Source organism: Bos taurus, chromosome 8 (genome assembly GCF_002263795.3).
Source record: "Bos taurus isolate L1 Dominette 01449 registration number 42190680 breed Hereford chromosome 8, ARS-UCD2.0, whole genome shotgun sequence".
In the NCBI taxonomy this organism is placed as follows: Eukaryota; Metazoa; Chordata; class Mammalia; order Artiodactyla; family Bovidae; genus Bos; species Bos taurus.
In genome coordinates, this window is record NC_037335.1 from 23,581,661 (window position 1) to 23,596,324 (window position 14,664).

A 14,664-nucleotide genomic window follows, 5' to 3' on the forward strand; every position below is an offset into this window, starting at 1 on the left:
TAAAAACTCAAGTCTATAGTAGTAGTGAAAAGAAATGACTTACCTTATTGAGATCATCAGTAAAGCCAGGGTTATGAGATCAGAAGATGACTGATCATAGTAGTGTTACAAACTTAGAAGGTTATGCCTATCATGATGGTGACAGTGTATGATGATAAAGTTAATAATAATATGAACTATAACTGAGCACTTATCTCATGTCAGGAACTGTGCCAGATTCACTGACTCTTCTTCCTCTCATTCCTCTATTGCACATACATTGTGCTATCTCTAGAGTGCTTTTAACTTCATAAAGAAACGCTCACGTCTGCATTCCTTATAACCCCTCAGTGATATATTTCTCTCTACTTAACAAAATGTAAATTAAAAAACTGCCTGGTTGAATTCCGTGAAATCCACCAATGGAAATCAATTAGCAAAAATGGAAAATTTTGATAGGATCTTGAGGTGGTAACCGACAGGTGCACTAAATAAGTTTTTCACAGACTCTGATCTGGTCTGATATTTAACCTCTCCTGAGCCTCAGCTTTAAGTATGTAAAATTAAAACGTCGGCTTTCATCTCTTAATTTTTTCCATGCCAATACCTCAAGAGAATCTAAACTCTGAGATCTTGGGATACATGTGTATAACTTTTAGACCAAGTGATTTTTTCGTGTTGCCAAAAGGTTGGAGCTTAGAAAACAGGCAAAACTGCTAAGGCTTAAATACAGTCTAATCTGAGATTTTACCTAACACATGAATCATCTGCATTATCAGCATTCAGGCCAACTCATTCATTGTAAAGCTTCAGGAAGTACCATTCGCAGTGTCATCATTGACAAAAGTGAGGATGATGCTCTAAGAATTCTACAGTGCAGTGGTTCAATCAACATGAAACTGCAAGATTACAACCTATTTCAAATGCGTTAAATCTATTTCCTCATTAAAGATTTTGACCTAATTCAAGAAAATAGAAATCTGATGAGGTGGAGCTCTGCTTAGTGTTATTTCAATCTTAGGAACTCCTGCCTAGCTATTTATCCATAACCTAGAAGAGCAGCAGCATCTCCCTACTATCCTCAAGTCTTTTTAAACCCCAGAGCATATACAAGAATTCAAGATCATTTCCTTCCCTGTAATATTTCCCAACAATTAATTCCATTCAATGAATCACAAATAAGGCCATCTCTATTTACATCTTATAAAAGTCAAGGATAGGTTTTTAAGGAATTTCTATACTGTTCTCCACAGTGGCTGTGTCAATTACATATCCAGCCATAGTGGAAGAGAATTCCCTTTTCTCCATATCCTCTCCAGCATTTATTATTCATAGACCAAAAAAAAAAAAAAAAACAAGCATCACATAAGGAGACTATAAGAAAGAACAATTTGACCTATAACCCACTGCTTAGGTTTTAGGAATTGATATATAGAAAAATACAAAACATAATATCTTATATTTTATTACAACATTAAATTATTATCCAGAAAAGGATATAAATATCTGCTAAACCTAGATATAAGACTAGACCTGAAAAGACATGCCTGCTACTCAAAGTAATTGTCTGATGTTACTAAATTTTATAATCAGACACTTGTGCTTAATATTCATTTATTCTTACCCAAATATCCTCTGCCTATCTTTCCGAGTGTCTTGCTTGCAATAAAAAGATTAAATACAAATATATATATCATGCAAAATAAATGCAAAAATATATCATGCATTTATATATATATGTATAAATGCAAAAATATGTATCATGATATACATTCCCAAGGGTCAAGCGTGTCTTACCTTTGCTTACATATATCTCTGATTGATGCTGCTTTAGCAATTAGTTTCTCCCATTGGACTTCCTTGCCCACAGACAGAGAGGGCACATCGGACATGGCCATGAAACGCTGCAGTTCAGGATAGACACGATCCTAAGAAGGCAGTTTCACAAAAAAGGTAATTTTACAACTTGAGTTGAATAATCATTATCTCCTTCTATGAAACATTTTCACCTCTAAATCTTACATTTGCATTGCAAATTATAATGTATTTCTTCTAATCAGCAAAGAAGAATGCTGTTATGATTGCTAGAGATTTTCTTGCGGATCTATGTACTGTTCATTTCATAAAACTAGGGAAAAAGTGGCAAAATCTCACTTTAATTACAAAGGCTCTAATCACTTAAATTTCTATTACTTTTTCGCAAAAATGGAAAAACAGATTTCAAAATTAAGGAAACAAGATGATTTTCTATTCTCAATTTCTCTCTGAGAGTCAATCACAACTGACAGCTTCATAGATCAAAAGTACAACACTAAATTAAAATTTCTCAATGTAATCATTTATGCCACTCACTAATATCACTATATCAAAGCACTGTCACGCATAATGACATTTGTTTTTTTCAGTGAAAGGGACATGCTTAATATCCACACAAGTGTGTATCTGAGCTTACCTGTTTTTCCCACAAAGATGTCAACAAGCGCAAAGTGACAGCTTTTAGTTGTGGAGTAGTTCCAAGAAGTTGAATTACTCGTAGAATCTGTCCTATGCACACCTACAAAACATTGAAGAAACTTTGGTTTCATAAATGCAAATATGGATAAAATCCCAATGGTAACAAAAAAACTTAAAAACCTCTTATAAAATAAAGACTGAAATGGAAGCTTATTACAGTATTACCTATTTTCTCAGAGGTCAGAGATACCTTTGGGAGGAGCTAGTTAGCAATTCTGGGCGTATAAAGATCCTATGTCAGACGATATAGCCAGTGGGAAAACATAATGAAAAGATGATTTTAGAAACTAATTCTCAAATATTTTAACAAATATTTTTGGCCCAACAAAGGAAGTAGGGATCGCAGCAAAATTAAAGGGTCAAAATTTCACATGGTAAGAAACAAAATTCAATGTATTCTTCATGCCTCACTTTCTTTCTGCTCCCAAGTAAACCGGTTAATATACAAACCTTGTGAACTCCAAGTGTAGGTAAAGTATACAAGATATCATTGTATAACACAGGTGCCAGTGGTCTTCCTAATTTGAACATCAAAACTGGAATCAGATTCGGTACCTAAAATGAATTTAAAGAACATACAAGTTATGTCTTTTAAAAGAAATCAATCTATAAAGCAATCATTATTTCATTTTTCTCCAAAGGAATACTATGAATATATATGAATTAAAAGACAGAAAATGCCAGTTAGCCATTTGTTGTTAATAATAAATTCACAGTATCACTAATATCCTATTTATTTTTAAATTACCTGTGAGCTCTTGTTCTATCTATTTATACGTGTTTAAATACCCTAGGTTTTTGGTGCTAAAATCACAACATTAATTCTTTGTAATAAAAAATAGTTATGATCTATCCTGCCCTAAAGAAGCTTACAAATTCTTTAAAAAAAAAAAAAAGAAGAAGCTTACAATTCTAATGAGCAACCTAATGAAATATTCAGTGATGTTATTCCAAAACAAAATAATTAAAATCAATTGTACTTTATGGGAATTAATACACAAAAAATTCCTTGCAAGTTTATATTTCAATCCCTATGCATATCACAATAAAATAAGAAAAGCAAATCATTTATTGATTGGATGCCTTTTATTATTAAGATGGCAATATTTCCCAAATACATCTACAGATTCAATATAAACCCTATCAAAATTCCAGCTAGCCTCTTTGCCAAAATTGAGAAATTAATCTTAAAATTCACATGAAAATAAGCAATCCTGAAGAACCAAAACAATCTGGAAAAGGAATGAAGTTTGAACATTCAACTTTCTCAAATACAAAATGTCCTACGAAGTTACAGCAATCAAAATACTGTGGTACTGGAATAAGAATGTAAATACAGATCAATGAAATGGAACTCAGTATCTAAAAATAAAACTTGTCATTTATCTTAATTGATTTTAGACAGGCCAAGAAAACATGATGGAGAAAGAAGAGTCTTTGAAAACTGGTGTCAGATTTTGAAAACTATATTTCCATCTACAAAAGAATTAATTTGGACTCCTTCCTCATACTACATTAATAATCTTTGAGCAAAAATTAACTCAAAATAGAGTTTAGACTAAAATGTAAGAACCAAAACTGTAAAACTCTTAAAGAAAATATAGGAGTAGACCTTTCTGACTTTGAGTTAGGCAAAGTCTTCTTAGATATGACACCAAAAGCATGAGCAACAAAATAAAATACATTTCATCAAATTAAAAATATTTGTCCTTCAAAAGACACTATAAAAGGAATGAAATTGTGGAATTCACAAACATTTACATGGACCTAGTGACTGTCTAAGTCAGAAAGAGAAAATCAAATATCACATAATATCACTTATATGTGGAATCTGGGAAAATGTTACAGTGAGCTTATTTGGAAAGCAGAAACAGAGACACAGAGAGAATGGACATATGGAAAGTGGCGGGGGGGGGGGGTGGTGGAGGGGCAATAAGAGAGGAGGGGGGATGAATTGAGAGACTGGGATTGACATATATACACTATTATGTATAAAATAGATAATTAATGAGAATCTATTGTATAAGCACAGGGATTCCATTCAGCACCTTGTGGTGACCTAAATGGGAAGGAAATCCAAAAAAGAGGGGATGTGTATGTATACATATAGCTGATTCACTTGGTAATATAGCAGTAACTAGCTCAACATTGTAAAGCAGCTATATGCCAACAACAAAAAAAAGATTTTTTTAAGACACTATAAAGAAAATGAAAATAAAAAGAACCCACGGAATGGAAGAAAATATCTGCAAATCATACATCTAATGAGGGACTTACAGATCCAGAATATAAATATATCAGAATCCTCCATAATAAAGGACAAATAATCCAATTTTAAAAGAGTAACGGATCTGAATAGATATTTCTCCAAAGAAGACAGACAAATGACCAATAAAGACAGGAAAAAATACTCAACCAGCATTAACCATGACTTAAATGCAAATCAAAACCAAGTAATATGCCACCCCATACCCAACAGGATGACTTGTAAAGACAGATCATAGCAAATACTGACAAGGATGTGGAGAAATCAGGACCTTCATACACTGCCAGTGGGAAAGTTAAATGGTGCAGCCCCTTAGGAAAACAGCCTGTCCGTTTCTCAATTAGCTAAATAGAATTACCATATGATTTAGTAACTACACTTATAGGTATTTACCCAAGAGAAATTAAAACATATACTCATACAAAAACTTACATGTGAACCTTCACAGCAGTATAATTCACAATAGCCAAACAGTGGAAACAATGCAAACATCCATCAACTGATGAAGGGATAAATAAAATGTAGTATACCCATATGATAGAACATTATTCTGCCATAAAAACAGAATCAATACGGATGAACTATTTAAACATCAATAGCAAAAAATAAACAAATAACTCAATTAAAAAATGAACAAAGGACTTGAACAGACATTTTCCAAAGAAGAAATACAAATGGCCACAGATACATGAAAAGATGCTTAATATCACTAATCACCAGGGAAATGCAAATCAAAACCATGATGAGATATCACCTGACACCTGTTAGAATGGCCATTATCAATAAACTAGAAAATAATAGCTGTTGGCAAGGATGAAGAAAAACTGCAACCTTTGAGCAATGTTGGTAAAAAGTAAAATGGTGCAGTCACTATGAAAAACAATATGGAGGTTCCTCAAAAAATTTAAAAACTAATATATGCAATCCCATTTCTGAGAATACCAGTACAGGCAGTAGTCTCTTTTAAAATTTATTCACTCACACACACACACAAATTAACTGCTCAGTTGCTATTAGCTACTTATTTTATAACAATAGTCTTTTGATTGAAACACAAGATTTTCTATAATATTTTATGGAATGTCAAGAAACTTTAATTGTTCGACTTGTTTCATGTGGCACTGTTGGTTTCTATAATAAAATACACATGGGCAATTAAAAATGTTTCAAATCAAATATTTCAAAGGAACCAAAATCAAGATCTCAAAGAGATATTAAGCACCTCCATGTTCACTGGAGAAGGCGATGGCACCCCACTCCAGTACTCTTGCCTGGAAAATCCCATGGATGGAGGAGCCTGGTGAGCTGCAGTTCACAGGGTCGCTAAGAGTCAGACACGACTGAGCGACTTCACTTTCACTTTTCACTTTCATGCATTGGAGAAGGAAATGGCAACCCACTCCAGTGTTCTTGCCTGGAGAATCCCAGGGATGGCGGGGCCTGGTGGGCTGCCGTCTATGGGGTCACACAGAGTCGACACGACTGAAGCGACTTAGCAACAAAATGTTCACTGCAGCATTACTCACAATAGCCAAGAGATGGAAATAACCTAAATACTATCAATGGATGGATAGATAAAGAAAATGTGGAATATACATACACAAGGAAATCCTGTCATATACTATAATATGGATAAATCTTGAGGACATTATGCTATGTGAAACAAGCCAGTCACAGAAGGACAAATATCACGTGGTTCTATTATATGAGGTATCTAAACTAGCCAGTCTTAGAAAAAGAAAGTTGAATGTGCTTATCAAGAGCTGGGAGAAGGGAGAAATGGGGACTTGCTCAGTGGGTACAGAAATTCAGCCTTGCAAGACGAAAACCTGTATACAGTATACCTTCATTTTGATAAGAAGGTATATTTTATGTTATCTACTCTTCACTACAATTTTTAAAGGAACCATGGGATTGTTTTTTAAGAGTCAGAAGAGTCTTGTTGAGTTCATTTAGGTAAACGACTTTATTTTACAGATGGTAGAGGTAAGGCATGGAGGGAATTACAAAGTTAGTGGCAGAATGAGGATGGAAGTTCAGATCTCAGTTTACTCCTCCTTTCTATACTGGGAGAAATGAAAACAACACAAGATTCCAGGCTATGTATAATAGGATAAAGAGTTATCATGTTAAGTCTTCTTCCTATAATTGGACTAAACATATAAGAAAAAAGCAGGAGAGACAAAACTCAGCATCTCCCTGGAGTCAATCATATAAAGAACAGAGTAGAAAAATTTTACTCTGGATTCCACAAAAAATATCCATGTGGGCAACACTGTACAAGTTATGCAGAAAGCAGCATAATCTTTCAGAGTCCTATAATGAAAATCATGAGTAGTGCTATCCACTTATAAATTGAGAACTATAGAGGGCTTTGTTATTATTCGTTTTGGTTTCCAGATAAGAGATATAATTATGTCTATAACTAGTCTCTTTTTAAAAAATATGAGAGAGCTCATACTTTAACAGTATATAAGAGATAGTTATAAATTAACATTGAAAAATTAAGACACCAGTGAAAAAAAATTCAAGGCATATTCATCATATGGAAGTAAGAGGTAAATATCCAAAGTGGTATCTGGTTTTCTTTAACTTTTCTGACTTATGTTTTATAAACTAGACCTGAAATATAAAGTGAATTCCTAGACCATATTTTATAAACTCCCTTAGATAATTGCTGAAATATCTTTGCACAAGAGTGTCCTATGAAAAAATGGAAGTAATTTTATGTATACAAAGGTATTTGCCATTTATAAAACAGTGGTAACACTATGTGTTAAGTTAGAAGTGAAAAGATAAAACATGAATTAAAACTTGTATTGATGTGCACTTGATTTAGTATACCTGTGTGAGTTTCAGGTGTACTGCATAGTGATTTAGCAAAATGTGAAATTTTATAAAACAAAGAGTGAATATGCTAGGATGGTACATACAAACAGAAGCATAAAAGAATTCTTAAATAATTTTAACAGTGAAAGAGTTTTTTTTAGTGATTTATTTTACAAAAAAACGTACATAATGTACTATGGTATTTTTGAACATCAGTTAATTCCATCTTCCTAAATTATTTGACATGTCTACTCACAATATTACTTATTATTTCAGTAATACAGTAGAAAGCAGTTCACTGATGGACGTGCTGAAAAGCTAATCATTTCTTTTTCTTATAAGAATCTGAAGAAATACAGCAATATCAAAGAAATCTAAACACAGTGTAATTTTTTTTCTTCTGTGGTTCATATTATTTCATAATGTTATAACTAAATAAGTGGCTTAGGGTCTTGAACTTTAACCTTTGAGAGTCAAATAAGGTCAAGAGATTGCCTCAACTAGGCAATCTTCTTTCTGTTTGATATTCACTCTAGGTTTATTCCAATTCAGCCTGAGCATATGATCCATGACTCCTCTAATAGTAACGGCTAACATCTATTGAACAGTGACTACAAATGCTCTCCTTAGCACTTTATAGAAATCATGATTATCATGTTTCAAATGATAAAACTGAAGTTCATAAAGGCCAAATAATTTGCCCAAGGTATTAATAACAGAGTAGTACATACTGGAGTTGGGACTAAAGCAAAGCAATTTAACTCTGAAGAGCCCATGTACTTGCCAGTTTGGCTTACCAAAAATAGGGGTGACATCTTCATTGCCTTTGCATCTCAGGTCCCAGCATATCATAAGTGCTTTCTGAATGCAAAAACCACTCCTAGTTTCTTTATCTGCTCAAATTCTATATGCAAGATAGATCTTGTAATAGTCCTGCAGATATTTCATTTGGTACACAATTATTAAAAGCTTACCACTTGCAAAGAAAAGTACCTAGAGACAGTACTCTGACCAAACAACTCTGAATCACAAAAATTTACCTCTTAGGTTAAGTGTTACCAGGATATCAATATTATCAGAACATCTTTAGAATCTGAGCTAAGAATTTCCCAGTACATAGAAAAATAAGTTCATCAACATAGGAGCTCTGAGCAAAGAATAAACAAGGAAATACCACAAATTAGAATGGATCAACTCAAGTACCATACCACTGGAAGAGTCTGAAATACCTGGAAGAAAGTAACCGTGACCTTTCTCTACCTAAACTTAATTTCTAGGTTAGTCTCCTTGGTCTTCTGAATTTCTCTCTCAGAATCGGACAATTTATATATTTAGAAAATGGTATAAGAAAACTTAATTGTTGACAGAAAGTAATCATCATGCTATTAGATGTAAATACCAGTGGGACAAAGGAGTAAAACCACAACTTTTTTCAATTGCTAATATTTTAAAAACTTGATCTAAATAACAACTATAATGAGTAAATTCCTGTAAGCATAAAATTTCCTTCCTAAACCAAAGTTTGTTTTACATTCCTATCATGAAAGTGTGAAAGTGAAAGTCGCTCAGTCCAGTCTGACTCTTTGTGACCCCATGGACTGTACCATGGAATTCTCCAGGCCAGAATACTTGAGTGGGTAGCCTTTCCCTTCTCCAGAGGATCTTCCCAGCCCAGAGATCAAATCCAGGTCTCCTGCATTGCTGGTGGATTCTTTACCAAGTGAGCTTTCAGGGAAGCCCTAATACATTTCTATCATGGTAAGATCTAAATCTTTCGTAGTCTGACTGGTAGAACAATAGTTAAAAGCCCATGTCCCATAAGTAAAGCATAATGTGTTTATTTTTCCTTTCAGTTCAGAACAGTCAATTTCTACTACTGTGTCTGTCACTGGCAATGAGTCTTACATTGGAGAGCTGAAAGGAGGAGCTTGAATGCCCTCCAAGAATGAGATATAATTAAATACAGCTCAGCGAGGTAAGCAACTATGTAATAAAACTAGAGAGAGTCGATGTTTTTGAATTTATTAAAATAGTAAATTGCTCAAGGATCCCAAAGCTATGACAGTCAGATCAATTTATTGGAATAAAAACTATGCAAGACTGACAATGGTAAATGTGAGCCAATTCATAGTACATTTGAAGCAAAAAAAGATTAAATGGACAATACAAATAGGCTGAACATAGAGTATGACTCCAAATCCTCACTTTCCCTTTTCACTGACAAAAAACTTTTGAAGTATAAATAAGTGGTAGATATTTTATACCATAAATTGTATAAGGTTGCAATTCAGTCTCAAATGAATGCCTGAACATTAAACAGGGTTTACATGAATAATGGTAAACAAATGACCTGACTAGAAAGCTATATTAACCAAAAAGATTCACACCCAGAATGAAGTAAAATTAATGAAAAAAGCCAGAAACATAAAAAAGGATTGATATAAATGTCTTACAACAATGAATAAGAAGACATTCAATTGCTTGGAGTAGACAGGGTATCATTAAGGAATGACACAAAACAGATTTAGTAAACTCCTATCTTGCCTAATCTTCTGCATCAAGGAAAAATATAAGACTAGAAAGATGAATGTTAGTAAGTAGACACTGACAGTCACATCCATGATAGAAACAGTGCAAACCAACAGAAAGTAAAAAAAGATGATAATGATTAATCCATGAATGGTTTTTAGAAAAACTGATTAGTTAATGGAGAAGAGAAATCCTAACACACTACTATGTAAGAAAAAAAATTCCAAATGGATTTAGGAATTAAATATCAAAGAAAAGTAATAAGAGAATCTAGAAGAAAATTTAAGTGAATATTTACATGCTCCCTAGGGAAAAAAATCTCACTATAAGGCTAAATTCCAGAGGAACATTTAGAAAACATTAAGAGCATCTGAATTTAAATACATGTTAGCACAGCAAAAAAAGGTGAAAGATAACATTAAGGAAATCACCTTGAAAGTGAAGTAAAAGTGTATAGAGAAGAAAACCGGGAAAGAAAAGAAAAGAAAACTGTAAGTGAAGTGAAGTCACTCAGTCGTGTCTGACTCTCTGTGACCCGGTGGACTGTAGTCTACCAGGCTCCTCTGTCCAAAGGATTCTCCAGGCAAGGATACTGGAGTGGGTTGCCATTTCCTTCTCCAGGGGATCTTCCCGACCTAGGGATCGAATCCAGGTCTCCTACATTGCAGGCAGATACTCTACCCTCTGAGCCACCAGGGAAGCCCCGAAAAATGTAAGACTGGTACAGAATTCAAGGTCCAAGTAAGAGAAGTTCCAGAAAGAAAGAGCAGATCAGTAGAGGGAAAGAAATTAATGACAAAATAATAAAGAAAATTCCCCAGAATTCAAGGGCCTTGATTTCCACGTTAAAAAAAGCCATCAATTACCAGTTCAACAGATGAAAAAAGGTTCACACCAATACACATCTTTATTGAAATTACAGAGTACCAGGGCAAAGAGAAGATTCTAAAAGCTTCCAGAGAGGAAAAATAAAAACCAACATTAGGTTCACATAAACATACACTCAGGATTTCAGGAATCAGAATAACTGGATTTCTTCATAGCAGCACTGCAAGCTATAGAACTAGAAAACAAATAAGATTTTGAAGAAAAATGGTTCCAAATGCAGAATTCTACACCCAGTCAAACTAACCCAATCTCTGCCATACAGTAAAGTACTCACTAATAGTTACAAAAAAGAAAACACACATACATACAATTTTCAATCAAAGATTTGATACTTTAAATAAAGAATACAAAGATTCTTAAGTAAATACAGAATCCACCCCCTCCAAAATGGACAACGCATACATATCTAAAATTCAAAGAGAAAAACAAAAGCAGTGAGTAAAAACTTTAAATCTCACTACTAATTTTTAAAATTGAAAATGAAAACAAGATAGTTTCCTCACATACTGCAGTTTGAAATATTTTAAAATTCTACAACGTAATGTAAAGATACAGTGAGACAAACATTCTCACACAATTATGGGGGAGTAAAAGGTGATGACAATGTTTCTGAAAAGAAAATTTTCAAATTTTATTTAAGAAGTTTAGCTCTAATCTGAGATTTACTTCAAAATAACATTTCTGAGCTGAGGACTGGAGAGTGGAGGGTACGAAGACATAGCCCAGGTAGGAAATGATAATTGCTGAGGCTAAGGGATGAATCAATCAGGTTTATTATACTATCCATCCATTCTTAATTATGCTTGAAATTTAAAAAAATAAAACAATAAAAATCTCCTAATCTAGGAGTCTCATCACATAAATGTATTTTTTTTTAAAAAATCAGAAATTCAATAAAATGTAGGAGATAAGATTTCCCCCCAATATACATACAACATTATGTCTAAATCAGCTTAAAAGAAAAAAGCAAAACAAAACAAAATTTCATATTATTAAAACACCATACAATATGCAAAACATATGCCAGAAAAAAATACTATAAATAGAATTTGTTGTTATAACCACAAAGAAAAAAGGACAAAGAGAAACAGGAAACTCTGTTTTCCTGTACTATAGAAGAATTGAAGACAGGCAATAGTTACCTATGAAATTTAAAGGGCTAACATGTAAAAGACAAACTAGGTTTTTCATGTAATTCCAAGGTTCAAATTGAAAGGCATATTTGAGTTTAATATGGAAAAGAAGTTTTAAGAGAAATTTTTAGAGAATAGAGTGGGATGCCTTAGAAGGCAGTAAGTTTTCCATAACCAAAGGTGCTCAATAAGAGAATAACCATCTATTGAGAAGTTGTTTAAGGTATATATATTTATATATTCAAATATTAAAAAGAAGAATAATAGAAGAAATTGCCAGGACCTACTATTTAAAATATAAAACATAGCTTCAATTAATCAAAATTTAAGCAAATATCTGTGCAGTAAAGAGTTAACATAGCAGGCTTGAGAATATCATCCTTAAAAAGCCACCTTGCAAAGTTAGGCTTTGGGTAGAGTCTCAGAAAGTGGATTTTGGGAAGGTTCCTACCATTCTTTATTGATGCAAATGTCCCTAAACTGTTGGTACAGACAGTTGCAGTGCTAATGCTGTGCCTAAGCTGAGCGAGTGAGTGAAAGTCGCTCAGTCGTGTCCGACTCTTTGTGACCCCATGGACTACACAGTCCACGGAATTCTCCAGACCAGAATACCGGAGTGGGTAGCCATTCCCTTCTCCAGGGGATCTTCCCACCCAGGGATTGAACCCAGGTCTCTCTCATTGCAAGCGAATTCTTAACCAGCTGAGCCACCAGGGAAGCTCATGCCTGAGCTGACCATCTCCCAATAAAACCCTTGGGCAGAGTCTCTAATGCTCTTCCATATTAGACAACACTCCACATGTGCTGTCATGATTCCATGCTGGAGGAATTAAGCACATTCTGTGCGACTCCACTAGGAGAGGATTTTTGGAAACTTGTGCCCAGTTTCCTCTGGACTTCACCCAATGAACCTTTTCCTTTGCTGATTTTGCTTTTACCCTTTAGCTGTAATAAATCATAGTTGTATTTGGAACTAGATAATGAGTCCTGTGAGTCCTTAAAGCAAATCAACAAACCAGAGCATAGTCTTGGAGACTCCTGACCCAGAAGCATTTCATATTCTGCCTTAAAAGAAACTAGCATTGAAGAAAACACAAATGTTATGTAGAATTTTTTAAAACAGCAACTTCTAGAGTATTTCTCAATCAATAACAACAGTAAATTCTCCCATGAGTTATATACCTAACAGTCAAAAACATCTGAGGGACAACTAGACACTGGGTGCTGTGTCAAGCTTTAGCAACAGAGCTGAGGAAAGACAGACCCTGCTCTCAAGTAGTTTATCGTTTATTCAAGGAACTCACAATTAAAACTTCCATCATTACTTACTGAATAAGCCAAACTTAACTTTGAGGGTTAAAAGCATAAAAATAATTTCTATAGACAGAAATGAAGATGTAAGAACAAGAAAACAACAATTCAAACTTTGAGAATTGCAATATACTGAATAGTATGGGCTTCCCAGGTGGCAAGTTGAATTAGTGGTTGAATCCGCCTGCCAATGTGAGATGTGAGACACAGGGGTCAATTCTTGGGTTGGGAAGATCCCCTGGAGAAGGGCACGGCAACCACTTCAGTATTCTTGCCTGGAGAATCCCAAGGACAGAGAAGCCTGGCAGGCTACAGTCCATGGGGTTGTAAAGGGTTGGACATGACTGAAGCGACTTAGCATGCACGCATGCTTTTTTCCGAGGAAAGGAGAAATTCTAGCACTGGGCTGCCCAATGCAATAGCCACTTTCCACATACATCTACTTAACTTTGAAATTAATGAAAATTAAATAAGATTAAAACTCTGGTCTTTTAGTCACATTAGCCAAATTTCAAGTGCACAAAAGTCACAAGTGGCTAGTGACTACCATATTGGAAAACAGATTACAGAACAATTTCATCACTGCAGAAACTTCTGTGTTGAACAGTGCTATCATAAAAGGCTGAAGTGCCCAAGAATTCCTCAGATGTTTGCTACCACATTGTCTGTAATGGCAGCAATAACAACAACAACAAAAACAGGAACAACTTAAATATCTATCAATACAGAAACAATGACATACATTAAACTGTTGATACCCTGTAGAACATCAGCAACCTTCAAACACCATAAATTAGATCTGTACAAACTAGCACAGAAAGGTGACTATATTGTATTAATGAGAGAAAGACACAAACCGCAAAGGAATATATAGTATAACGCAATGGCTTTGTGTTCATATATGCAAATATATTGTGGGTGGTTCAGAGCAAAGAAAGTACCTTAAGACAAATGTATTTGTTTATGACTACTTGGACATACTACTATATTGTCTGGATACATACTATGATTATATATTACAAGAATATTACTTCAGTAAAATATTTTTACTTTATTTATATTAATAAATTTAATTTAAATAGTAATGTTGTTTTACTAAATTTCTTTTCAGCAGTCTTTCAGTATGTGATGGGACTGAATTTGCATTAAATGACCAGAAGCTATAGGACTAGTACGTAGAATAGTAGGAAGTAGACGTGGAAGCATTAGAACCCA

The 14,664-nt window shown here is 34.1% G+C and overlaps 1 protein-coding gene across 6 annotated transcripts in view; it reads right to left on the bottom strand.

The window, feature by feature from the left end:
• The window catches only part of FOCAD (focadhesin), a 302,741-nt gene that overhangs the window by 159,209 nt on the left and 128,868 nt on the right, over positions 1–14,664 (bottom strand). For all 6 annotated transcript variants that reach the window (XM_005209890.5, XM_024995511.2, XM_024995512.2 and 3 more), the window contains 3 exon segments: positions 2,944–3,048; positions 2,432–2,533; positions 1,777–1,907 (listed from right to left, as the gene is read on the bottom strand). In XM_005209890.5, the coding sequence (XP_005209947.2) occupies positions 1,777–1,907; positions 2,432–2,533; positions 2,944–3,048 (338 nt within the window).